The sequence below is a fragment of the Megalops cyprinoides genome, chromosome 17, assembly GCF_013368585.1.
Source record: "Megalops cyprinoides isolate fMegCyp1 chromosome 17, fMegCyp1.pri, whole genome shotgun sequence".
NCBI lineage: Eukaryota > Metazoa > Chordata > Actinopteri > Elopiformes > Megalopidae > Megalops > Megalops cyprinoides.
In genome coordinates, this window is record NC_050599.1 from 14,639,489 (window position 1) to 14,665,211 (window position 25,723).

General features: G+C 41.7%; 1 protein-coding gene across 1 annotated transcript in view; it reads left to right on the plus strand.

Annotated features, from left to right (window-relative positions):
• The window catches only part of galnt14 (UDP-N-acetyl-alpha-D-galactosamine:polypeptide N-acetylgalactosaminyltransferase 14 (GalNAc-T14)), a 64,432-nt gene that overhangs the window by 30,496 nt on the left and 8,213 nt on the right, over positions 1-25,723 (plus strand). Inside the window, exons 3-10 of the mRNA XM_036549715.1 lie at positions 4,879-4,977; positions 9,194-9,261; positions 9,585-9,650; positions 13,025-13,146; positions 14,583-14,670; positions 15,480-15,564; positions 18,914-19,017; positions 22,869-22,995. Of these exons, the coding sequence (XP_036405608.1) occupies positions 4,879-4,977; positions 9,194-9,261; positions 9,585-9,650; positions 13,025-13,146; positions 14,583-14,670; positions 15,480-15,564; positions 18,914-19,017; positions 22,869-22,995 (759 nt within the window). The remainder of the gene's footprint in view (positions 1-4,878; positions 4,978-9,193; positions 9,262-9,584; positions 9,651-13,024; positions 13,147-14,582; positions 14,671-15,479; positions 15,565-18,913; positions 19,018-22,868; positions 22,996-25,723) is intronic.

The window sequence follows — 25,723 nt, forward strand, 5'->3', positions numbered from 1 at the left end:
CACTGTTCTCATGTCTTTTACTCTAAGAAATCATGTCCTGAATCACTCTGAACACTTCATTGCTACATATCTACAGTTTCTTGTGGCCTCCCATGTGTCTACTGACCGCATATGTACTTAGGAAATAAAGTCCCACCCTTTTCCATAGAACTGTGTGACCGTCAGCTGTGTCATGTTTCCATGGAAACAATGAAAACATGCAACATTGAAATGTTAGTAGTAGGCCTACTTGCAGGGCTGCTATGCGAACCAAGTACAGACCATAAATGATTCCTGTAAATCAATGGGTTTTACACTTTTTCCCTACAAATGAGTTAATGTTTTTCTGACACAAGAAAAGAAGGAAATTATTTTTACATTTGAGTTGGCCCAATCTGTACATTCTGCTAACAGTTGCTCAAAACACCATTTTGGTATAAAAATTATTTTCTGAAGCTGGAACAGTGTAGCTACATTTTTTTCACCATTTTTGTCAGCCATCTAGAGGGTCTGTGAATTCAGTAGAAGAGTAGTTAAGTGTGGCCCACTTCTTCAGAGATGAGTTCAGTGTTTCATATACTGTATATCTGCTTTCAGATACATCCACAGCCTTCCCCCAAAGACGGCATTCCTCAACACTTGTCGCTGATAATAAATCAGCATTTCAACTCTCTGTAGAGCAGCTGTGAATTTTAATGAATGTTTAAAATGCCATTAAAGTGCAAGATGGATGATAAGAACTATTTCTGGGTTATCCCTGCGGAATTTGGTTGTGTTGTCTGCGATTCGGGCGCAAGCGAGTCAGTGTTGATAAAGATCCTGCTCAGCTGAGTTTACCGTGCCCTTTGAATAACGCTCTAAAGCATTCCCTCCCCGGTCTCATCGGTGAAAAGATACCACACGTATGCACACGAACAAAAAAAAAAATTCAAATGACTGTCGCAATGTGGAGTCAGATGGCAGATCTGGTGGCCTTGCTCTGGGTTTTTGCCCACAGCTCCGGGGGTGAGCTCTCCTTCCAATAACCCAACTATATCCTGTGATTAATTAAACAGAACGAACGAACCAGATGCCCATTCTGAAAATGTACGCCAGCTGGTGGGCAAGAACCATTTATGCTACTGTAATGATTGTTAGAAAATGTAAGTGTTTACTTACTGATCTGAGAAGGAAATGATATATGGTGTACTATGTGTGCCTTGGTTTGAAAGAAAAAGTCTGCATTTTGCTTCATGGAAATCTGAAGGTTATGGATCAGAAAGTGAATACAGGACAGTGTGGCACATCGGGCATGGGGGAGTACATACACCATACTGGTTTTGGTGTCAGGAGTATTTATCGATACACGCACAGGGTAAGCATTCACCAACAGAAAACATAGCAAATGCTTTTTGAATATGTATATGCACCTTTACAGATTGATTGGGGGTTTCTTTGTCTTCACTGAACATAACCCCTTATGTATAAATTTGAAAGCTGCATTTGAAGCATGCTGTGAGATGCATTGAAGATGGAGTTGTTGAAATTAAGCTTGAGCAGTAAACAAGCCTGTGTCCTGCCTACACCCAGTGGCATGCAAACAACACAGAAATGAATTATTCACAAACCACAGGGCCAGCGAGAGACTCGTTCTGTTAAGTGAGGATTCTGTGCTAAGGACCGGTTCATTTTTGTCTAATCATGACTCAACACAAAGGACAGATCTGCCCACACTATCCTATGCAGTCTGGCTACTGTTTCCACCTGCCTGTTTAGTTTCACTATACCTTATGTTCTCACATGGAAATACCAAATAAAGAGGCTTGTCTGCATTTCAGATGTTGGTATCCGATCTGGAATCTCTCCCGTGGAAAGGGCAGCCTGGGTCTGCCGACAGTTTGTGCAGGAATAAGACAAATCTGATATGTTCCAGGGAAGGTCTGTTTGCTAACTGCACCTTTCTCGAATCCAGGACACAGCTTCACAGATGCGACCACCTACATCACCTCTCTGAGTCTTGGCTTACTGTTTCAATGCCACCCTCTCTTTTAATACACAGTCTTCAGTTTTAGTGTGCCTGAAGCATCTTTCTTGGAGACCCTCTGCTGACCATCAGATGAGCTTGAGGCAAAACTGCAAGGAACACTGCATTCAATTAGAGTGTGTGGAGCTCCAGATTTCCCGCTGTCTCCTTGTCGAGCATTTTCAAGGACCATTTTGTGTTTAGAAACAAGCTTTTGTGGTAAATGTGCGTCACTATTTCCATGGCCACTATATTGCTTTCCCTTCAAAGGGGAATAAAAAAAAAAACAATTCCCTTGAGTGTCAGAAATGCGGTATGCAGTACTCTAACGGTTGAGTGAAGGTAGGATATAGGCAGAGAGCTCTGGCCCTCAGAACTCAGAGAGGAGCTCATTGAACATTCCTCACTGGCTTCCCGCTCCGGGGAACAGCATAGATCTGACAGTATCTGTAAGGTACATCACAGGACATCAGTGCTGTTCTGCCAATACAAGCGCTGTGACAGGTGTTACGGTCGGGCTTTTCAAACTGCCCACAGTTTGAAAGGAATAGAGGGGAAATGGGGAAAAAAAGTGGTCTCTGAGTATAAGCCCTGGCTGATAGTGTCATGTGTTTGTTTGCTTCGCATATACTTTGCACCCCGGGTGAACCTCCAAATCACTTCAGAAATCATGCCGAAAGATGAAACGGATCAGTGTCCCCAAAACGCAAATGTTCAAATATGAATGATTCGGCACCAGCTGCATGCAAATCTAAACAAACTCTCAAAAGACTGTTCAGAGCCAGAAAGAAAAGCACCCGTCTTCTGATGGATTATTCACAGAAAGCACATTTCTTGGGGAGAAAAAGCACTTGGACTGGTTACTTCTTTTGGTTCTTTGTCTAACACAGCAATACAAATATTTCTTAAATGATCAGATTGTAAAAGCAACTGTACATAAATTTGTTTTTTATTGTATTTATTTCTTTCATATATATATATATATATATATATATATATATATATATATATATACCGTCAAGATTAAATGTTTCTCTTTCCCATCATGTTTTTGGTTGTAGCATTGTAAAATTCCAAAAAATGCAAGCAAAAATACAAATCAAAAAAATAAAAAATAAAAAATTTGTATCATTAACACATATGCACTTATTTACCCAAGGCTGGATAATGTTTCTCATTTACTGCTACAAAGAGTGGAAGATTCATACATTCATAGCTTGCTTCTGATATATTTCCCATTTATATACATTTACTGAAGTTATTCAGATTAATTATCTTGCTCAAATGTACAGCAGTGCCCTACACAGGAATCAGACCTGCAACATTCAGTTTAAAGGCTCAGGTCCGTATGTCTTGGTGTTTCCTGTGAGATATCTCAAAAGCCACGCTGTTAGCTAGCTTGTTCGCTGGCTACCATTGAATCTGGCAGCACCATTTCGATAATGTTAGGAATGTTACTATAGCAACAATATTGTAACAAACTAGGTACTACTTTCATTGGTTATTTGATGTAATAAATATAATTTATTTATTTTAATCACTCTTTTTAATTTATGTAGCTAAGTGAACTTCAGTGAAGTTCAGCTAATTATAGACTCATTTTACTGTTGTTATACTGTTGTATAACATGAATATTGGTACATCTAGGAGATTTCATGTATGAATAAAGGAAAAAAAATGTTGTCATAAAAATGTTGTGTTATATTTTTCTTTTCCTGTCAGCATTTTGAGTGAATATTGTTTCATGACAACTGCAAATAGTGAACTTCATTGTGTGACATATATTGTATTGTGAGCTGAATGTATTGTCTCATGCCTGTTTGATAATATTATGACATTGTGACATCATAAAACATCATCCGCTGTAAAATAAAATGGCCTTACTGGATTATGGAGTATCACAGAGCCATGTCTTCATTATGGCCTGCTGTTAGTCGGCTGTTAGGACACTGTGTGCGTATGAGTATGTGCGTGAGTGCGTGCGTGTGTCTGTGTGAGTGTTTGTGGGTGTGTGTGTGTGAGTGTCAGAAAGAGAGAGAGGGGGAGAGAGAGAGAAAATGAGCATGTGATCTCTATGTTACAACTCCTGGTAATGGTCTCAACCTTGAACTTTTTAAAAACAGAAATGAATCCCAGGGTATGTATTTAGTGTGCATCAGGCATTCATCAAACTTTGTAATGTGCACATTGGACCATGCCAGACTGTTTCCAGTTAATTGGAAGCTAATTTGAATCACTGGTTACATCTGTTGAACATGTAGATTGCGTGATGCATTACAAAAAGTGAATTATTGACCACTTTAAAGAGAACAGCTCAAGGTGCCTTTAAATTTCCATTCCACTTCCCCCCCCGCTGCCCCCCCCGTACGCTCTTTCCTGTTGATTTAATATGTATATTAGACAGTGTTCATGACCCAGGGCCAGACACAAGCCTTTGTGAAACTCCCACTCCTCTTGTGGTCAGAGGTGCACGTAGGCCGCGTTCATCTATAATTTATAACTCTGTCCCTTAGGTCTCATTCTTTGCTATCTTTATCATTCTTATCACATAATATGTATCGTCCTTACACAACGGGATGCTTTTGTCTTGTTACCCGTGGCAACGGTGCTCTCAATTATAAAGCCAGGTTTTTAGTTTCCAGCAAACTACTCTGTTCTTTCTGGCTGTGGCATTTATGTGTGTCTCTGACCTGATTTTTTTAAACTACAAAAGCACTGAAAGGCAAAAGCCTTTGAAAGGAAGGTAAGACTATGATGCTGAAGAAGACAGCCGCATCATGACCATTTGGGGTTTGAAAGACACGCATAGGTCGCTGCAACATCCCGGTGCATCCCCGAGAGGATGGTCCTCCCCCTGTAATTGGTTGAAAATGAATGCTGGATGTTGTCTTTTCCAGGTGCACCGCATTGCATTACGGTCCAGAGCTGCCGCCCACATCCATCATCATCACGTTCCACAACGAGGCACGGTCCACACTTCTGCGGACTGTCAGGAGGTAAGGTGTCAAATAAATGCGCATGTCATAGAATGTCACCGTCATGATTCAGATTTCCGGGTTCCCGGGCTTCACCAAGATGAGATGGTTCAGTGTTTTTATCTGTAATATTAAGGATACATTCTCTGCACATTCACTGCAAACCTACAGGTAAAATCTAATGCTGCATCCACAATCTGTCCCACTCCAGCAGCCCTAGCAACCTCTCAGGTGATGTCAACAGCTCAGTTGACATCCCTGTCAACATTTATTTTTCTAGCTCAAGTTCAGTACATTCCAGCTCAGGTTAAGCTGTAGCAATTACTAGAGACAGTTTATACAGAATCTTTAAATAAATGCTAAGGGTTTTGAAATTACCTCAAGCAAATAAATGGCCTAAGAAATGGTCCCATGGCATGGCAGCTCTAACTGATTAAAAATCCACTCTCTCCCAGTTGGTTTGTTTATTTTTTTGATGGCTTACTCTTATTGGGGCAGTCTGTTGCTTTGCCACAAACAGCTGCACTGCTGCAGAAGACAGCCCTGTGCCCTCCCCTGTGAACCTTTGCAAGCTGTTTTCACTGTAATTTTCCAACTCACAAACCTTTGGGATGAGGTTGGAAGAGATGTATTCTCTTGTAAATAAACCCATCTTCTGAATGTGCTCTGCAGCGAACTTCCTCTGTCTTTCGCTCCCCCTCATTTTTTGTTACACACTTGTATTCCTGCTGCTGCATGCGAGAGCCACTCGGCATTGTGGGTAACCACCTCCTGAGGAGGCACGATCCCTGAGGCCCAGCAGCTCTGTAGGTGGGGTTTAATTAGCCTGCTACTTCATAGCCTCCAGCACACTTGTGTCACACCAGCCACCGTACAGCATGACTTTAATTATGTTATTCCCTCAAGTTGCAGCCTCTGGTGAAAAACACAGTTGTTTTTTTAAAGCTACAATATTTTGATATATTTTAGTTTTAAACAGGTTGTCCATCTCTTTAGGAAGCCCGAAACAGGGATTAGCTCGGGTGGTAGGCCTCAGTCATCCCACCACAGGCTCCAGTGACAGTTGGACGATCTCTGCAGACCTCTGCCCTCCCTCCCCCATTCGCGGAAGCGCTTCAGAACCCAACCGTGATGTAAAATAGGTTTGAGATATAGGCCCTGGGCCCCCTTTGATTTGTGTAAGTGCTGACAGAGGCTATTACCACAGCAGAGCCCCCAGAGATGGAGGAGGGAACAGTCTGGAAAATCCTCTGAAAAACTTGGCTCCTCAGACAGCACCAGGAGGTATAAGATTAAGGCTGAGGACAGCTGGCTGAGGTGGGGCGAAAGAAATGAAGGAGAAGCCCTATGTTTCTTCACTTCCCTCAGGTGTGAGGAGATATGAACAGAGAACAGTCATTAGTCACATACTGCATAGGGATGTTATATTTTACTTTTCTGTTTGAGGAACCCAGAGGTCTCTTTGCTTAAGAGTCATTAAGAGGAGGAAGGTGCTCATAACTTCCGGAGATCATTTGCGGGGGCTTAATTAACAGGAGAGGGCAACCTCTGAAATATTTCTACACGTTAGAAGATTAATTCTTTTGGAGAAAAAAAATATATGTTTAAAACCTTAATTAGATCTGAATTTGTATGTTGCTTGTATTCAGTGCCACAGTGAAGAGCATTGATACCATTTGGTGCTAATGAATTCCTCCCACTCAAGAGTTACTCCAAATTAAATTAATTTGGGAATGCGTCTTGAAACTGAAACGCTTTAGCTTGTCAAAGGGCCTTCCACTATTCATTTAATTAGTTTGTAGGACTTCAAAGACACGTTACTCAAAGTGCCATGAAGGCCTAAAAAACACTGCATGAAATGAATATCATGACCTTCCTGGTATAGCACATAATTTTTCGTAGCGTCTAATTGTGCTTCCCCAGCAGAAAATATGGGCTTTCATCAGGTAGCAAGTCTTTTTGATTACAGCTATCCCTGTTGATCATGTACTGTACATAGTATCATCTAATTGTGCCTTTCCAGCCAAAAATATGGACTTTCATCAGATAGGAAGACCTTTTGATTACAGCTAGCTCTCTTGATAATATGCTGTACATATTACATTTTAATTACTGTTATAAAAGAATCAACAGCTACTCTATAAATTATCACAAGAGCTCTAGAGTTCAAGGGCACCCTAAGATTCTTCTTCTCTGAGAAATGATCAATACTATACAATATTATTTTATGTTCCCAAATGATGCTTGACATTACACACACAGCATTACATTATTATCATGTTTGTGTGAATTTTTTTGAGTTAGTGTTGCTCAACCCCTGTTTCATGAACCATGTCAGGACAAAATTTTCCCCTACCTTAATTTTCTTGGTTCTGTGTCACAATTTATTGTGTTTCCTAAGGGAATTTACCACTCAATACGAAATGAGCATCAACTGAAAGTTAAAGTCATTGACTAGGTAGCCATAATGATGGCCCATGATACTCATCACATTTTATTTTAAAGCTATCTAGCTATTTACCAAAGTAGAAAAATCTGATGATTCAATTTTAAATAGTATATTGTGGTGAGTGGGGAGTTTCCAGGGGAGGTGAAGAGCTTAACCACCAGAGCTGGGAACCAGACCCTGGTGTCCCACTCCACAATGCAGCCAGCAGCAGCTGTCCAACCGGAATGATCACTACAATGTCATTGCTGGCTAACCAATCGAAATACAATGTGGTAGTTGAAAAAGATACGTCTGGCTAGCTGTATGGATCATGCTCCTGTAGCTGTCTAGATAGCCCCGTCTTCATTTTTATTGATTTATAGACTTGAACAGCTTCCCTAACGGCTGGGAGTGACGACAGTAGTGTGCTTTCTGGACATGTACATCTACATGCAATACTAGGCCTATACTTAAACTGATATTTACCTAAACAAACTATCATTGTATACCAAATCAAGCCACATGAAAAGCGAGACACAAGAAACCAGGGAGGTATAGACAGACAACCAGAGAGACAAGGGACACAGGCTTAGATTTATAAGGAGTAGGTTTTTTTGTTATGTGCTTTTACAGTCCTCTGAGAATTCAGATCATGCTGGTCCCTGGTATGAAAAATGCTGAGAAACACTTTTAATTGACTTGTAAATTAATGAATTGCAATGTAAATTAAAATGAGGAAACAGATACTTTCTTTTTGGAAAAAAAAGAATTGTATCATATCTACAGCCATCACTTTATCATGCAGATGTTGCATCACTTGACATTACCATAAAACCACTACACTATCCACTGTGCTTAACAGCCATAGTTTTGTCTTTCGGTGAACACATTTCCTGTCTCCAGCGGACAGGATTTCTGTCAGGGCCCTTGATAAAGGCATGAGGATGCTGGAGTGAAGGCGTGTGGATGGGGGAGGAGGAGGGAGGCACAGAGGGAATGTGATGAATGTCTCCTGCCTGCGTGGCAATGGAAGAGCGGAGTCACACGTCTGACAGCCCTGCAATTATTCACCAAGACAGGGGGAGCAACCTACAGTGTGTGGGGGGCTGCAGTCTATTCTGTAAATGACAGTGAATATTTACTGGAAAGCACTGTGGTTAAAGCGATGTTCAGAGGATTATTTCAGCATTATAAAAATACTTCTAGCTTATTAGTGGCCGAGGATTGTAATATCGATTGTCATTATCGAGCATTTTTTTTTTACACACTAGTAATCTCCAGGAAGTTTCACTGGCAGAAAGTGAAGGTAGTTTTGCAGCTGGGCAGTCTTGTGTGAACAGCAAATGAAAAATAAAATGAATGTGCATCTATATGAATCCTGGATTGGTCCGAGCATTGATTCAGTTTTGGATGAGGGGTAAACTGCAATTGACCACAGTCATTCAGCCTCTGGACCTGATTCATTTTTTTTCCAAGATTGTTTATTTTGAAATAAGGATGCCTGGGGTTCATTGAAAATAATTTTGAAAAAATCTTTTCTGACCATGACAACTTATTTACCAAGCTCCCATATACCTTAAATTTAAGGTATTTTTCGTCTCATTTAGTATTTTTCCTGTGGAAGTATTTCCTTTAAAAACTATAAAGCAGATTTATGCTTAAGAAAAATGGACATCACATGGGAAAGATTTTTTATAGAAGCAAATTTATCATATACATTTTTATGGTAAATTCATATAACAATTGAGTCGTACCTTGCAATGTAGTGAGCTATTACTAACACACTGTTTTCCCCTTCTTTTTGTACAGTGTACTGAATCGCACTCCTGTACACCTGATTCATGAGATCATTTTGGTGGATGACTTCAGTGAGGACCGTAAGTACCAGCAGGTCTCAGAGACAGAATGCTACTGATTGAAGGAAATGGCAGGTGGAGATGATCTAAGCTGAACATGATTTTCACTGTGATCTCAGTCAGTTATATGTGAAGATCCCGTCACTCTACCATTAGAACGATAAACGTATCCGGTCACATGAAACACATCCCTCACTGAGCAACTGGAAAGATTTACCTATTTCTGCATATTATTTTCTGTTAAAATCTATAAATGCCCATCAATAGGATGCTGCATCTTACCCTTTATCTTTATTATATACATTATGTATGTTTTCTTGATTCTGTATAATGTGCTCTTTCAGCAAATGACTGCCTTCTTCTCACCAAGTTGCCCAAAGTGAAATGTCTTCGGAATGATAAACGAGAAGGTACACAAATGTGTGTTTGTGTTTGTGTGTGTGTGTGTGTGTGCATGCATGCGTGTATGTGCACATTTACATGAAAGTATAAAATAAAATAAATATCAGCAGCATAATTTGTAATAGATAACCAACAGTTTTCCTTAATAGTTCAGAAAACAGCTTAATCCAAATGTTTAGAGAAATGCTGTCTGGCTAGAGCATCACTTCATGTGTCTTGCTGAATCTATCCAATCACATGTCATGGCATGTTATAGATTGGAATGAGCAGTGCTGGCACACTGGGCAATCCTCCAAACAAAACATTTCATTGTGAAAATGTTTTGATCATGCTGGTTCATCATCAAGCCTGTCAGACTCCTCAGTCCAGATAGACCTTCAGTGAACAACAACTTAAGCACCCTGGTACCCATAAAACTACATCAGTCTCGGTCCCTAAGGAGTCTCAGTCCTGAGGAATCGGTCTTCAACCATGCAGAGCATGTCAACGGGGACCATTCAGCATAGATAGTCAGTCCCAGCAGAGCTAATTTTGTTGAAACATATAGTTATTAAAGCTGGTATACACAAAAGATTTAGCATTGGAGTAGTAATTTTACACCTGCCTTCTTCGATTCACACCTCTTAAAAATCCATTAAAATTCCCTGCATGCTTTTATCAGATGTGAGGAATTAGCTGCATGCGAATGGATACCAGTTGGGTCTTGGGTGAGGAATAAACAATAGACCATGAAGATGACAATTTTGATGAAATCACAAGCAGTAAATCCCATTGTTGCATTGTACAGAGTGTGAATACACTGTCTGACAAGCCCTTGCTGATTGGAGAGGGTGCCGACAGTCATTGATCAATAGGATGCAGAATTTCTGCACTATTGTTTCAAAAAGCATAGTCAGCATTTGGAAAGATTCATTTACAGATAACTTCCAACATATTGATTTGGTAAATGCATATATATTAAGAAATTGTGGCCTGTAACCTTCAAATGACATATGACACACATTTTGATATTACATTGTGCATAAAGAATCAGTGAAAATATGATTTACTCTTTTTTTACGTCTCTTTGGCTGCATTGCAGTGCCCAGTACATGCTGAGCGTTGCAACACACTGAAATCACATCTAAATAAACATGCAGATTAATTTCAAAAGACATCTCTGCTTCCAGTGTTTGCACTTCTCCTGGATCGAAGCTCACCAGTAAGGTCATGACACTGAACTCGAACAGCGTCCTTTCTGTTTACCGATACACAGTCACCGCCCCAAGCTCCCTTTATTCTGTGACAGGATGCAATTTCTGGGTAGCTCATGAGATGAGCATTATTCCTGAACCCTGTAAACTGTACACATGAAAGATAGATTAGTCTGCACATTTCATTAGAAGGAAATCTGCCCCTCAAACAAATCTTGATTATATTACTCAAAGATAAATGAAAGTGTCACTGCTGCAGATTGACATACCAGGGATTATGTTGTAAACTCCCTGTATGAGGGCCGATTAGGGCACAGGGTATGAGAAAATCAATTAGTTGATAAAGCATTTCAATAACAGTCTAGCTGAAAAAAAAAAAAACATGACGCTTGCACATCTGGGGAGGGTATTGATTTGCCTGCTTAAGTGTGCTCAGCAGCTTTCCTGGCTGTTCTCTTTGATGAGGGTTCACGTGAACGATGCAACCTTGAAGGGGGGCCTTGTTTAATGCATGACACTGTTACAGTTTAATGAAATCCCATTTGAATGTGTCTGCGCAGTGCTGCGATCGCTCTGCAGTTTGGCTGATTTAATACTGATAGCGCTTCGTTTATTTTATCTGTGGAGGTTTTACGTCCAACAGTTTGAGGTTCAGCCTGGCTCTTTGGCTGGCAAATCTTTTGAGATCTGTGCTGGCAGTAAAATGAGCTTTTATGAATGTGAGTTATTTTGGAGCACATCATTATCACAGTTTCTCCTGCTCTTCTTCTGTTCAATGAATTTAAACCAAAAAGGTAATACGGCCTTAAAAGAAGCATTTGCAGTGTACACGTGAGTGATTTTGAGATGTTTTCAAATGATTCCTTTCATTTATATATATATATATATATATATATATATATGTATATATATATATATATATATATATATATATATATAAGACACTATGTATAGAGTTATAATGGGGTTGTAAAGGATTTCAAGTTGATTAAACGGATGCGCTAATGAGTAAAAACAGCAACACCACATTTGTTTGCTCGGATATTCCACATGCTCTCAGCCACAATGAGGAATCACACCTTAGCATGAAATCAATGATAAAAATCATCAGCAGCTTAATTTGATCATATCTATATACCCAGGACAGTTTTTCACTTTATAAATAATGGATGTCATTAGGCCATTCACCTGTCTCTTTCACCCTGGTGCCAGGATGTTTCATTAAGCACATTCACACTGATTGCTGTGTAACGTCTGCGTGTACTTCAATCTCCCGTAGCTCTCGACTCAGGCGTAAAATTGTAAAAGTTTAAGGCGTTTAAACTCGATTGTCTCTTTAATGCCACGAACAACATGAGCGGTTATGCCATGTCAGCCCTATTAACTGGAGGTGAATGTAATTACCGGAGCTCTCTTTCCGCTGCTGGACAAGCGGCTCAAAAGAAGCAGGATCGGCCCTCTTTTAACATGCACTCCGAACACAGTCTGCTTTCACCTAGCAACTGTTGAAAGGAGGGTGCGTTCACCCATCCAGAAAATAAAGTGTTATTGAGGATGAAATGGGATTTTTAATTGGCTGGAGTCGCGCTGCGGTGCTGAAACTTCAGAGGGAGTCCTGCAATTTTTTTCAATGACTTTCCCTCCAAAGCAAGGGACTATTGATCTCGCCATTTAATCCAAGCCAAAATGACCTCTAATCACTCTGACTCAAAAGCACTGCTTCCTCTTTTATATCTAAAGTTTGTGCCTGTACGCATAATTACATTTCATCATAACCAGAGGTGGAAAATCCTGGCTTCAGAAAGTAAAAGTCCTACCATGTATTTGTTCTAACCATTCACTAAACAAGGTGATACCACTGATTAGCTCCTCTACCTGGCTGAAGAGTTGTGCTACTTAAATTCAGCTGGTGTAGTGCATGGGTGGAACAAATACAGGATTTTTACTTCATGAAGCTGGGGTTTTCCACATCTGCTCATAACCACAATCAAACAGCCTGTGTTTCCTGTCCATGCATGGAGTTGACAGTACTGGCGTGTTTGCACAGGACATACTGTATGTTGTCATTTCTTTTTACTTTTGCACTGTGTTTCACTGCCATATATAGAAATTTTGTCAGAGGATAACATGTCTAACAGAAGTAAAGAGATCTAAAGGATCTGGTCATGTGACTTCTGTCTGTTCTCTAGGGCTGATCCGGTCCAGGGTTCGAGGGGCAGATGCTGCTCGGTCTGGGGTTCTCACCTTTTTGGACAGTCACTGTGAGGTCAACAAAGACTGGCTACCCCCACTGCTCCAGAGAATAAAGGAGGTATAGTAAAAAAAGACCCCTCTCTTAATGTGTTATAGCTGGAAAAATGGTTTCTCTGACCAGATGTTCTGGGGCCTATTTCTGCTTGTAGCTTTTCCTGGAATTTCTGCATTGTCAGGGCACAGCTAAAATAGCTTTTGAAAGCGGTCTATTATAGCTCTTATAGTTAATGGAAACAAAGTTAAATGGGGAGAAAATGACAGTTTATCTGCAGCTGTTCCTCTAATTTTCTCTAATCTCTATGAAGTGCCACACTCTGTTTGCAACAACACAGTTCTCTTTCGTTACATTTTGACAAGTCAGGGAGTCAAACATGCTTAAAGATTGAGAGCACAAGCCACATAAAGACCCATGCATAGACTTTATGTTCTATAGACTGGCTGAGCACTCTTAAAAGTGCTGTTTAAAGCTCAGTGTAAGAGGTCTGTGTACTAGCATTAGCGTTGAGGAATGACAGCATTTCAACCTTTTATCTCTGAGTGCTGTCTGGATCTGAAGGCTTCTGGTTCAGTTTCATTTGACCGTGGCTCCAACATCAGTTTTGATTTTCCACAGCAAGGCATCGCTGTCAACCTATCAAGTTGTGTAATTTATGTGCTATTATAGGAAGCCTTTTTCTACTAGCGATCAATACGTGAAGGGAGCGGGATTGATTTTTGGAAGGAGCTATACATCAGTGTCCACACACATATCTGTTTTTGATACATTATTTATTGATCCTTAGAAATGATCCTTATAAATGCACACACAAAAACACATGCATAATTTCCATGTTATGCTGTGTACTAATGCACTGCAATTGGCTGCTCTTCAAACAACAGTAAGCTGTTCGCACAGCATGAGTGACGTGGCATTTGTGATTGAAATGTCACAAGACTAAAAGCTGGAGCCCTCCGTCAGCTTTGCAGCCTTGTGAACCATGGCTGCGGGTCAGAATAACTCATCTTGTCTAATTGGTGTGGAGGTCAGGGAATAGCGATCACGCTTTCAGGGCAAGCGTTGCATGAGTGATGAGTCAAACATGTCGGCGGAGCTGAGGAAAGGGGTGGCACATCTAATTTGGGACGATGTGTTAAAACCACCCGGGACCTTCGTCTCTGTCATACTGAGCATGACTCCTTCAGCTCCGTCACCAGTTCAAGCTGTCCGAGTGCTTTTCTGTGGGTTCAATGACGTGTCAGGATTATTCAGAGCTCGCTAGCATTTTTTTAGCTGCGGTAAAAGTCTTGATAAGCTCTCCTCTTTCCAGTTGTGTAGTTAAAGGGAATTCAAATAACTGCTGGACTTAAAAAAATAAAATCATAACCCTTCCTTTGAATTCAATATCAAACAGATACCTGTAATCAGAGCTGCATTGTAGTTGGTTTTGTGTAATGATGCACATCCACTCATATGTTTAGATCATGCTACTGACTCCCGCTGTTTGTCCACTTAAGGACCCGACGTGTGTGGTGAGCCCCGTCATCGACATCATCAACATGGACTCCTTCGCTTACGTCGCCGCCTCCTCAGACCTGCGAGGAGGTAAGGCGTACTGGCGTAGCCCTGGCCGTGTGTTTCAGCGCAAGGAGTCATGAAGAGACACTTCCAGGAAGACGATGCGGCGATCAATTGGGAAGAGAGTCCGCAGCACTCCCGGAGTGAACGTTTTAATTATTAATGAAGCCTTCGCTCATAACATGAAAAAGATTCGGTGTCAATACTGCCGCATCGACCGGCCGAGGCCCGGGGCTGCTTGCTGCCACAGCAGAGCTCACAGGCATCCCAGCCAAATAAACCTCAGTCTTTCCCTGGTGCCCCGGTGCACTCATCTATCTTTTATTAATGGTTTGCTTTATTAATAGAACAAACATGCTCAAGTTAGAGCTCTTCAAATGTACAGAGCATGTTGAAGTAAATGAAAAGAGTGCAGTATGTTAAAGCGGCTCAGTTCAAAGGGGGAAAAAAATCGTATAAAACACCATGACAGAGATCACGGGGATACACAAAGCTAAGCTGTTAATGTATAAGAGCAATCTTGGAGTCGGTCATTAGAGGTATTGAACCCAGTTTTTACGTAAAACGCCTGCTTTAATTATTGATTGTGTTCTGTCAAAGATTAATAGACCATGCAATTAATGTGACTCCTACGGGGATAGCAAAGCCATAATTAAATCCTCGTCACCTCGCTCACAGTCATACGGTGCCTCATCACCAGCCCTCCTACTCAATTTCCCACAATCCCCTGACTTTCAGCAGTTTTGTTGCTGGGCCACTATTTCCCCTCCTGCCCCGGCAACTTGCGCTGCTGCCTGCAAACTTCTGCTGTAATTATCTGTCCCTCTTGACTTCAGGCTTCGACTGGAGTCTACATTTCAAGTGGGAGCAGCTGTCTGCAGAGCAGCGGGCCAAGAGAGCTGACCCCACCGAACCCATTAAGTAAGTGAAGAGAGGCATAAAGAGGGATCTCTTGTTGGGGGGGATATCAGAGGCTCCTGTGCCATGCCAGACCATTGGGAGAATCCTGCCTTTATTCACTCTTTTAATCAGGTATTGAAATAAATTAATGCCCCCCCCCCCCCCCGACTCCCCCTCGCAGCCAGGATCTAAGACTTCATCTGGAATAGGATGTTTGATGAAAAGCAGCTGGAAGAAAGGGGGCGTTTAAACACCGATCTTGAGCAGAGGTACCGGGATGCATAATGAAAAAGTCACCCGAGAAGAAACGAGAGGCAATTAAGCACCTTTGCAATATCTGAGGCACAGGGATTCGGTTCTATTAAGCTCTGTCCGGGCGTTCGCGCTGATGCTGTGATTATGAGGTGCGGCGGTAATAAGACTGAGATTGCTCTCCTCTTTTTTTTTTTTTTTTTTTTTTTACTAGCCTCTTTTTTCCTTATGGCATGGTTAATGCCATCTCTTCCTCACTTACAGGAGGCAGGTTAGATGTTCAGACTGTGGGGTGGCCAAGGCATCCTTTTGGAAAATGTGATGGTCACTGACTATGCAAATAGGCATAGATTTATCTGCGTTCACCAGGAACGGCTGCTCTCATCAGAATTATTGAATGCATCACCAGCTCACTGTCCCTCTGATGCAGAACGGTCAGTCACGGTGATCCTGTCAAAGAGAGAAAATACTGGAGAAAGTGTGTTTCTATGCCAAAGAAAGAATCTTGATTATATTGCGTTCATGGGTCAAAAAGAGAGCAACTGTTATGCTGCCTTTCTGTGTTGGAGGTAGAGAATGGAGGTTATACTGCATTTCTGGGTCAGACAGAGAATGCCAATTATAGTCTGCTTCATACTCTGCTTTAAAAGTTGAGGAGAACTCTGCTTCTCCCTCAGTCTCTCGTCCTCTCCTCCTAGAAGAAGGTGGTCCGCTCCCCTCGGCTACTCAATTTCAACTTCCTGCTGCTGTACCCGCCAGCTAGAGTAAGCACCATGATGGGTCTGTGTCGCAATGTGTGTGTCAGACATGCTAAAACAAGGCCTGACCTCCCTGTGCCTCATTCCCATTTTCTGTCTGCTGTCCCCAGCCCAGTCCTTGGTCCCCACCCCTCCCCCTCCCATCTCCGAGGTGATGATGGTATTCCAGGCCTTATGTTGAGCGGAGGAGGTTCGCAGGCCCCACCCTCGCGTGCTTCACGTGGGCTTAATTGGTGTGGCGCTCCGGGGTGTAGGAGCTGTTTTTTCAGAGGTGACAGATGCCCGGGGATGGCTGGCAGGGCCATGACAGAGACGGGCTCACGGGTGGTGCTGAGAGAGGAGGGAGAGCGCAAGTGCGGTGCAGATGGTTGGAACTATGTGTGTGTGTGTGGGTGCATGTGCATGTGTGTGTATGCGTGTGTGCGTGTACGTGCGTGTATGAATGTGCGTGTTTGTGTGTGTGTGTGTGTGTGTGTGTGTGTGTGTGTGTGTGTGTGTGTGTGTGCGTGCGTGTGTGTAAGTACAAGGTTAGAGAGTCCGTGGAGACACTGGGCACATCTGGAGGAACCGTGTACTGAAACCAGTTTTTCACACCCTTGGTAGTGCACGTCATTGGCTGGCTGCCATGTTAGGGGATGTCCCAGTCTTGTGGGAGAATGCAAAGCACACTCTGATACACCCTTCAATGGAGAGCACAAGTGAAGTTCTCTACACTGAGCAAGATTTACTTGTATTTTTATTTACTGTTGATTGGTCTCATGTCTTCGTATTTAATTTCGCATTTGTATTACATTGAAATTTTGCACATAAGTACAGGTTCAAAACTGCTTTTCAGAATGCACATATAAATCACAATAGCTCACTGAGATAATGCCATTAATAGTTGGCACAGAAGAATGAATGAAAGAAAGAATGTAAAGTGAAGTGCACACTCTAGGCCTTAGGGAGCATATCTATGGCACAGTCCATACTGCAAAGCTCAGTTGAACCCCTGTTGTCATGTGCTTTATTTTTATATTGTTTTTTATTAGTCTTGAATATCATTCATACATGTCACATTTTCTAAGCTGACAGTGCACGCTCTAACTTGCCCAACAAATTAAACGTGTGTCATAGAAGAGAAAACATTTCTGAAAGACAAGAAACACGTTGTGATGCTTAAGCCCTTGGCTCCGGTTTCACAGTAGCATCCAGCACGTTGAAAACTGAAAATAAAAAGAGGCATCCAGGGGGTGCAGCACATCCAAATGTCATCCTCTGTCAAAGGAACTGTATCTTTCACCGTTTTCTTTGCATAACCCTCCCATGTATGTTACATTGTATTGTGGTGTGGTCTAACTAATGAAAGATGAGTCATGACAATGGCTAGTATATGTCTAAAAGCACAGAAAGTGAGACGATGCATTGTCTTTGACTCTTTCAGAATGCAGCTGGAGTTCAGGTATTATACAGCCAGGGTGGTAGTTTATCAGATGTCAATGTATCTATTAGGTTCTGCCTTTTACGGTATTGCCTCCGGTCTTCTCTGGAGGAGTTATAAATAACGTGAGCTGTTGTTGCCGCAGGAGTCGGTTCCACTCTGTCCTGACACTGTTGGTCAGTCCAGAGGAACGGTGCTTTGCAGACAGGGAGCGACAGAAAAAGGATTCTGCACGCGTGGATTAGCATCGCCGCCTGTCCCTTTCAGTGCATGAGACGATGTGTTTATTGGTTCACAGACAAGAATGATGACGTGGCAAGAGCCAAGCTGGGAGATGAGAAGCACTGTGCTCAGTGGTCATCCTGTACTCTGAAAACGTTTGAGCAGTTTATTTTTTTTTTTTTTTTTTGCAAGGGAAATGGAAAACCAAGTATTGCTTTCCACTGATAATGAGGGTGTATCTTATTACAAGGCTCAATGGCCTCAGTCTGTCGGCTGTTACACTGTAGTGCAGGCAGGCCTCTAACACTGAATCAATTTACACTTTATTGGGTGCTTCAGAAACAATTGGCCAAATGAGGATCTTTTATTTTTACTAAATTTTCAACTCATCAGTTGAGTATGTTCAAAATGTGTTCCACCAAGTAATCCAAGCTCATAATCTGATTTAAATCTAGATATTGTTTTCAAAGGTTCTTGCCATTCTTTTATTTTGTTTCTGTGTCTCTTCTTTCAGTATCTATGGGGAAGAAAAAAATCACTTTAATGCTTTTATCCTGCCATGAATTTGACTGTGTAGAACACCACAATGCAGCAGTAACTCCTGCTAGAAATCATCTGCTGTCAGGCTCCTGTCATATGAGTGGAAAAAGCCATTAGTCACTGTTTTTGTGTGAGCCTGTGTGGTATTGCTTTGTGATGTATGCTCTCTCACCTGCAGGACCCCCATTATTGCTGGAGGGCTCTTTGTGATTGACAAGTCCTGGTTCAATCACCTGGGGAAATATGACACCGCCATGGACATCTGGGGTGGGGAGAACTTTGGTGAGTCACCTGACCAAAGACATTCCTCCCAAGTGCCAGCTGAAAGCGCAACATTCCCAGGTGGACAGCTCATATCTCACTGCAGTGGTTTGCCTTTTACTGTGCATTCATGAAATATGACAAATGGTACTATGAAAATGAGTGTCATACACTGATAATTATCAGCAAAAAAAATACTTGTACAAATTGAAATGACATACTCCATATGTTCCATGTCTTTTTACTTGTTTTTATAACATTTTTTTTATTCAGTATCTATTCTATACTTTGTATCTATTATCTGCTTGTCAACATACATTGAAAATACCTCAATGGAATTAAAGACAGTTCATGCAGAACAACACAACCACAAAAATTATGATTTGAAAAGAACGAGTGAGTTCAGTGAGGAGAGTTTTGGAGTGGATGTTTACATTTAGGGGGCCAGAGGGAGTTATTCAGCTGCATGTGGTTCTTAGGGTTAAACATGGATTTAGGGTGAATTATGAGGTGAAGTGGAAAAGTTCATATTGAAGAAAACAGGACAAATGATGTGGCAAAGAGGATATCCACTCTTTGGCTTTTACAGCAAGCCTATAAAGAGAGTTCAGGTTTTAGAAATTGTGAGCTGTTGTCTGGAAAAGTGCGATTTACTTTCTCCAAGGAGGCCTGTTGTATCATCAGGCTAATACATTGTGGTGGTGAGAATTTTTTTCCTCATATTTCCAGTGTAGAAGGATTACTTTTTTGGCAGTTTTTATGGAGAGAAGTAGGAGTGCAATGTGTTTCGGGGGTGGAATGAAGGAGAAGTCACCAAGGAGACGGAGGAATGGGGATAAAGCTATAATGTGACCCAAAATAGATGTGAATGCATCTGTGATTGTTTGATGGACAGAGCCATGGGGCATAGAAATATCTATAAGGTACATTGGATGTGCACTGTGTGCACGTGTTAAAATCTGGGAAACAGATACAGAAACAGTGGATGGAGGGTGTTCAATGAATGACTTCTGGTAACACTGGGATGGTAGAGTGTCACTAAATTATGTTTTAAGGGTATCCTGAACTTGAAAATATTGCAAAAAGCGGATGTTATTTCATTGTAAATGATGAGTATGAGCAATCTTTTTTGTATACATTGTTTTAACAGAATGGATTTAATATTAAGAAATACAAGATAAAAGACAAGTATATTTGTTTGCCGTTAGATTGTGATTTAGGGTTTTATTGATTTTCCACCAAGCTCTCAAGGTCACAGAAATTGGGATGTTGTTAAAACAGCTGTTTTCTTTGATCGACTCATTCATATACTTCAGGTCCCAAGCGGAGATTTCTTTGTTGTCCATTTGTTGGTTTTCTGAACAGTAATATTGTTTGAGGTTGAGATCTCTCTTGCCATTCACTGTAATTGGCCTGCCATCACGTATTGTAGAAAATTTGGAGCACTTAACCTTCGAAGATCTTTGATATTTTTTGGAGTGTTGTAGTAGAAATAGTGACTTCAGAGGCAAGGGTTTTAAAGCAATTTGTGGTGATGATGACAGAGGTCACTGAGAAAAGCTAGTTGAGCTTGGTAATACATTCATTTTGATTGTGGATATTTGAAAAGGTGTTGACTGTGCAAAGTTGATCCGTCTTGCAGAGTTTTGTTTGACATATATGAGCAGCAATGTGAAGTGGAGTGCAAATAAATCTTTGAAGTTAGCAGTGATGTGTGTACACATATATCTTATGTGAGATTTTGATTGTGTGAAAGGAGGATATTGGGTCACAGCATGTCTTTTAAATGTAAATTATTAAATGGATTTATAAGCGTGAAAGATCCAGGGAGGAGGGATTTAGGGATTTTCTAGAAAAAGTAGAATACCATGTGCATGTAAACTGATTTTATGAGTTGTTGGCCCTGTTGTTACTCCTCCAGGATGGCTATGTGTATATGAGGAAAGGGATTTGTTCAGAGATGTTTTTCTTTTGCAGCTGTGGGTGTGAAATGTAGGGTTTAAAATATGTGTGCCGACTGATGATACTGAATAGTGTTTTAGATCAGCCTCCCACCCTCATTCCATGGTCACAAAAGCAATCACTATCTGATTTCACACAAAGTGATCACTCACATAAGATGGCTGCTTGCTAGGAAGCGATTCAAGATGTGATACATCCTATCAGACCCTCTCCCACTTAATATTTCAATACATTTTGACTTTTTCCAGAGAACTTCAAAAATTCATTTAAATCTCTATTTGTATGTGTTGGTTGTCAACATTGCATTCCAAGAGCATCCCTTCCTGAAAATTCAAGGATAGCTGTATGCTCACAAGTAGCATCAAATCATGTAAGTGGTATCCACTTGCTGAGTTCCCGGAGTGAACCTGAAGCGTTGGGGGCGCGGGTCCTCGTGTTCCCTGCCTCACGTTTCCGCTCCTAGTCTCACATGTCATAATGAGCTCTCTGTAACATCCTGCAGCTTGTGGCTTGGAGCTCCACTCAGTTCCTCTCTATCCCGCTCCTGCAGAACTCAACACCCCAGGTCCCCCTGCTGGAAAATATCAGGGGGGCTCAAGGATTCAATGTGTGCAGGGGATTGTGTGTGAGTGTCTGGCTGATTCAGATCAATAAAGCCGTGTCTGCCGGCTCTGTGCAGATGGAAGTCTCTTCCACTCCTGGGGCCGGACAGCACAGAAACTTTGCAGAAAAGTTTGAGAACTCTTACTTCAGTAACAGCAGATCTGCTCCATGCGGCATTCCAGGCACATAGACTTTACTGATGTGGGGTTGAAGAGCAAACTTAAGTACACCAGTGTGGGACTGAATTACACAATGCTCTGGGAAAGCTCATTAATGTATGCATGTGCAATTGACCTTCTGTGCAAAGCACCATAAATGAGCAGCAGTGTACTGAAATATAAATGCATGGTGTGCATTCCAGGGTTCTAAATCCTTAAAACGCCACATGGCGGACACAAAATAATGACAAACACGCTGAACAGGTTGACGAAGATCTTTGATATTTTTTGGAGTGTTGTAGTAGAAATAGTGACTTCAGAGGCAAGGGTTTTAAAGCAATTTGTGGTGATGCCGACAGAGGTCACTGAGAAAGGCTAGTTGAGCTTGGTAGTACATTCATTTTGATTGTGGATATTTGAAAAGGTGTTGACTGTGCAAAGTTGATCACGCTGAACAGGTTGACGAGTCAGAATTAGGACACGACAGCGGGTCCAAACCCATTCCTTCCTCCCGTGGGTCTTGTTTTGTTCCTATGTTTGTGTGTCATTGTCATATTAAAGGTCATTAAGCGTTATTCACTGCAAAAACAAAACCCACAGAAAGTCTTTTATTAGTTTTACAAGGCATTTAAATGTCAGTCCTGAGTGTCGATATATATGTGCCCCTAAACACTGATCTGGGACCATTATCATCTGTTCTCATAAAGTTTGGAATTAGGGTTAGGATTGTGTTAAGCTGACTGTAGTAGAAGCTGTTCTTCGCTCTTATATAAGACATACTTGATGTGCTCTTAGTATGTCCAACCTCGACTTTCCTGTTTACTACATAAATACATACTTGTATCTTTCCATATCTGAAAAGAAAATCACATCCCAGAGACTGCATGCCCTGAAGAATATCTTAAATTGCACACCCTGAGATATGTGAGGGTGGTGCGCTCCCTGTCTGCTGAGACTCTACTGAAAATGCATCTCCCTCTTCCCCCTCTCCCCCCCGAGAATAGCCCCTTCGTCTCCGTGATTGGTTTCCCTGCAGCCACATCTATGCCGCACATCCATTGTGAGTCACTGTGGGTCAGAGGTGTCTGCCGAGACCATCTGTAACAATGATAATAAATGGCTGTTTTCTCCTGCGCCGATCCCCTGTAGAGATCTCTTTCCGGGTGTGGATGTGCGGCGGTAGCCTGGAGATCATTCCCTGCAGCAGGGTTGGCCACGTCTTCCGCAAGAAGCACCCCTACATCTTTCCGGAGGGAAATGCCAACACTTACATCAAGTAAGCCTTACCCCCCTCTGTTCTCCTAGTAAGAAGGACACACAATAACTGAAGAAAGCAGAACACATTTAGATCGAGTTTAAGTCCAGAAAATGGCATTTAAACTAGCTTCATGCACAGAAAAGAAAATAACATTGTCCTAGTGGCCAGTCATAAGCTGGAATAAACTACAAATGCAGCAGATGGAGAAGAGTAAGCATTCATTAAAGAAAAGTTTTTTGTTGTAAAGCTTTGATTGGTTATTCCTTTGATTTAAGTGCTCTGTAGGACTGTGTTCTCTGTCAGGAACAAGAATGGCGTATCTCTATTTTCTGAAGGAGACTTAAGACTACATATCTGTATTTATGCATATTCTAACAAAAAGAAAAAAAACGACCTTGCAGGAGTTCTAACAAGCACATCTTGTGTATGAGTAGAATTTCTTCTCATGGAATCAGTAAGGTAATTCAGTATTCTATTTCTTATGGAAATTTCAGCTGAAATTTAAATCAGCTGCTGACCTCTGAGAACAATTCCATTTTCGCAAATCTGTTCTCGTCGGTGAATTCTTATGACTAGTTCCCATTTTAAAGGAGGTTTCTTGGAGAGTTCAGATTGTACGTCAGGGATTTGCAGAATGTATAAAATTGAGAAACCATAGTTATGATGCACCATCTCTCCGTGTGATGGTTTCCTATTATCAGATGGCACCCACTTTAAAGGGGCTTTCACATCAGGGACCTGGGCACGGATCCGAGTACACTTGACCACAAAGTCCAGTTTGTTTGATTAGTGTGAACACTGTGTACCGTACCTGGGCACAGATCAACGAACCTTACCCGTGTCCACTTGAAAAGGTGGTCTCAAGTGTACTCGGGTACAGGTGTGAAAACTACTGTGCCAAAACACAGAAGTGGATTGCTATTTAGAATGTGACATCACGAAATCTGTGTATGCACGTAGCACACGTCGATCTCATCCTCCAAACTGCGCGGCCATAGCTGATAAAGTAGGAAGGCAGGCGAGAGGGTTGTTCTTGACATTGTCTCCAAAATATCAGTAATAGTAGGCATAGTGTGAAGGTCGACTCCATTGCATGGGCTTGGGATCTTGGGATTGGCGAGGTTTTCTACACTGGAGCGACAACATAAACAAATGTCGCGTAGTTGATGACGCAAGTGTTCTCTTCTTCTTCTTTGTGTTTATTGGCGGATCACAAACCAACTAGGTGCATACTGCCACCTACTGTATCGGAGTGTGTAGATACACAATTGTACTTGGGTACTGAACAGCATTACTAATGTGAAAGCTGAGCGGCTGGGGGGGGGCAATCGTACTCAGGCACGGTATGAAGCAATCATACCTAATATGAAAACACCCTAAATATCTAAACATGCATAACTTTGAACCTCCAGCTTCCCCAGCTGTATAATTGCAGGGTTTTTTTTTAAATATCTTTTGACAGAAGTGACAGTGGGACACAGGTTTATATTATGGTTAGTTGTCAGTATGAAATGAAATATCATTCAAATATCTGTCACCTCTTACCATTGAAAATACATGCATTTGTCACTGTGAAGAAACTACAGTTAAATCTATTACTTAAAGTACAGAAGCCTTTTCTATAAAGAATACAGTTTTCTCTAAATCCGGGAATCAAAATGAGAAAAGGACATTTTACCCTTGAGCATCACCTGACTACACAGAATTTATGCAGTAAATATCTACTGTGTTTACTATGTTTCACTCCATTAAAAAAAAAAAACAGGATACAGCCAATCAAATAAGCCATCTGCTTTCCAAGCATGCTGCTGCAATCATTCTATAGCTTTTATTGCTCCGGCTTATTTTAAAGATTACTGTGATTAGTGTCACAAGCCCGTTAGTCACTTCCGATCCGTGAGCCCACATTATGTTGCGAGGCCACATTGCGGTTGTGTGCAGAGCGCTACAGCTATGTTGTAGGTACGCAGAGCTGTCGTGCACTTCAAAGGAATTCAAGTCAGCGGGGAGGCAAGGAGAAACTTTGTTCCTGCCTCTGAAAGTATCAGGGGTATAGAGGGAAAATTACCCTAATTAGCTTTCCAGGGCTGCACAGAACACAAATGAAAGCAGACTTGCTCCTTACTGCATTTAGCAGGATCTGTGTATCTCTCACAGGAGCTGGGGCAGCACGGCTAACCATCCGACGGCTTTGTGTTGTTGTTAATAAAATGTCTGAGAATATTATTTACTCTCCTGTCTGCTTTGCCCTGACATATCCTTGTGTTGCATAAGACATCTCACCTATTCATTTGTATTCAGATTAGCAGAACACTCCGTCTTAAGGCCTTTATCAAACACTGCACAGAGGCAGGGCGCATTCAAAAGGTTTGTTGTGTGCGAACGTCAGTGTGGAAGATTTTTTTTGTAATTTTGCACCACAATTACGCCTCAGTCAAGCAAATGTGACTCCAGCCTTAGGAGTGGATTGGAAATAGGAGCCACATATGAGCTTCCCTTATCAGCTAGTGCAATTCTGCGAGGAAGTGAAACGGGACTCTCTAATTACTGAAAATGGAGTTTGAAGTGTTGAAATGCCCGGGAGCGCCGGCTGTGGTGGGGCGCTTCCCTTAGTTACCTTTCCTATCAGCGCCGGCTTGCAGCAGAGCAGGTTTATGCTGTACGGTTGAGCACACACATGCTGAGTCTCCACAGAAGACCCCAGGCTATGTCACATGTGTAAACATGCAGCAGCCCAGCAGGAGAT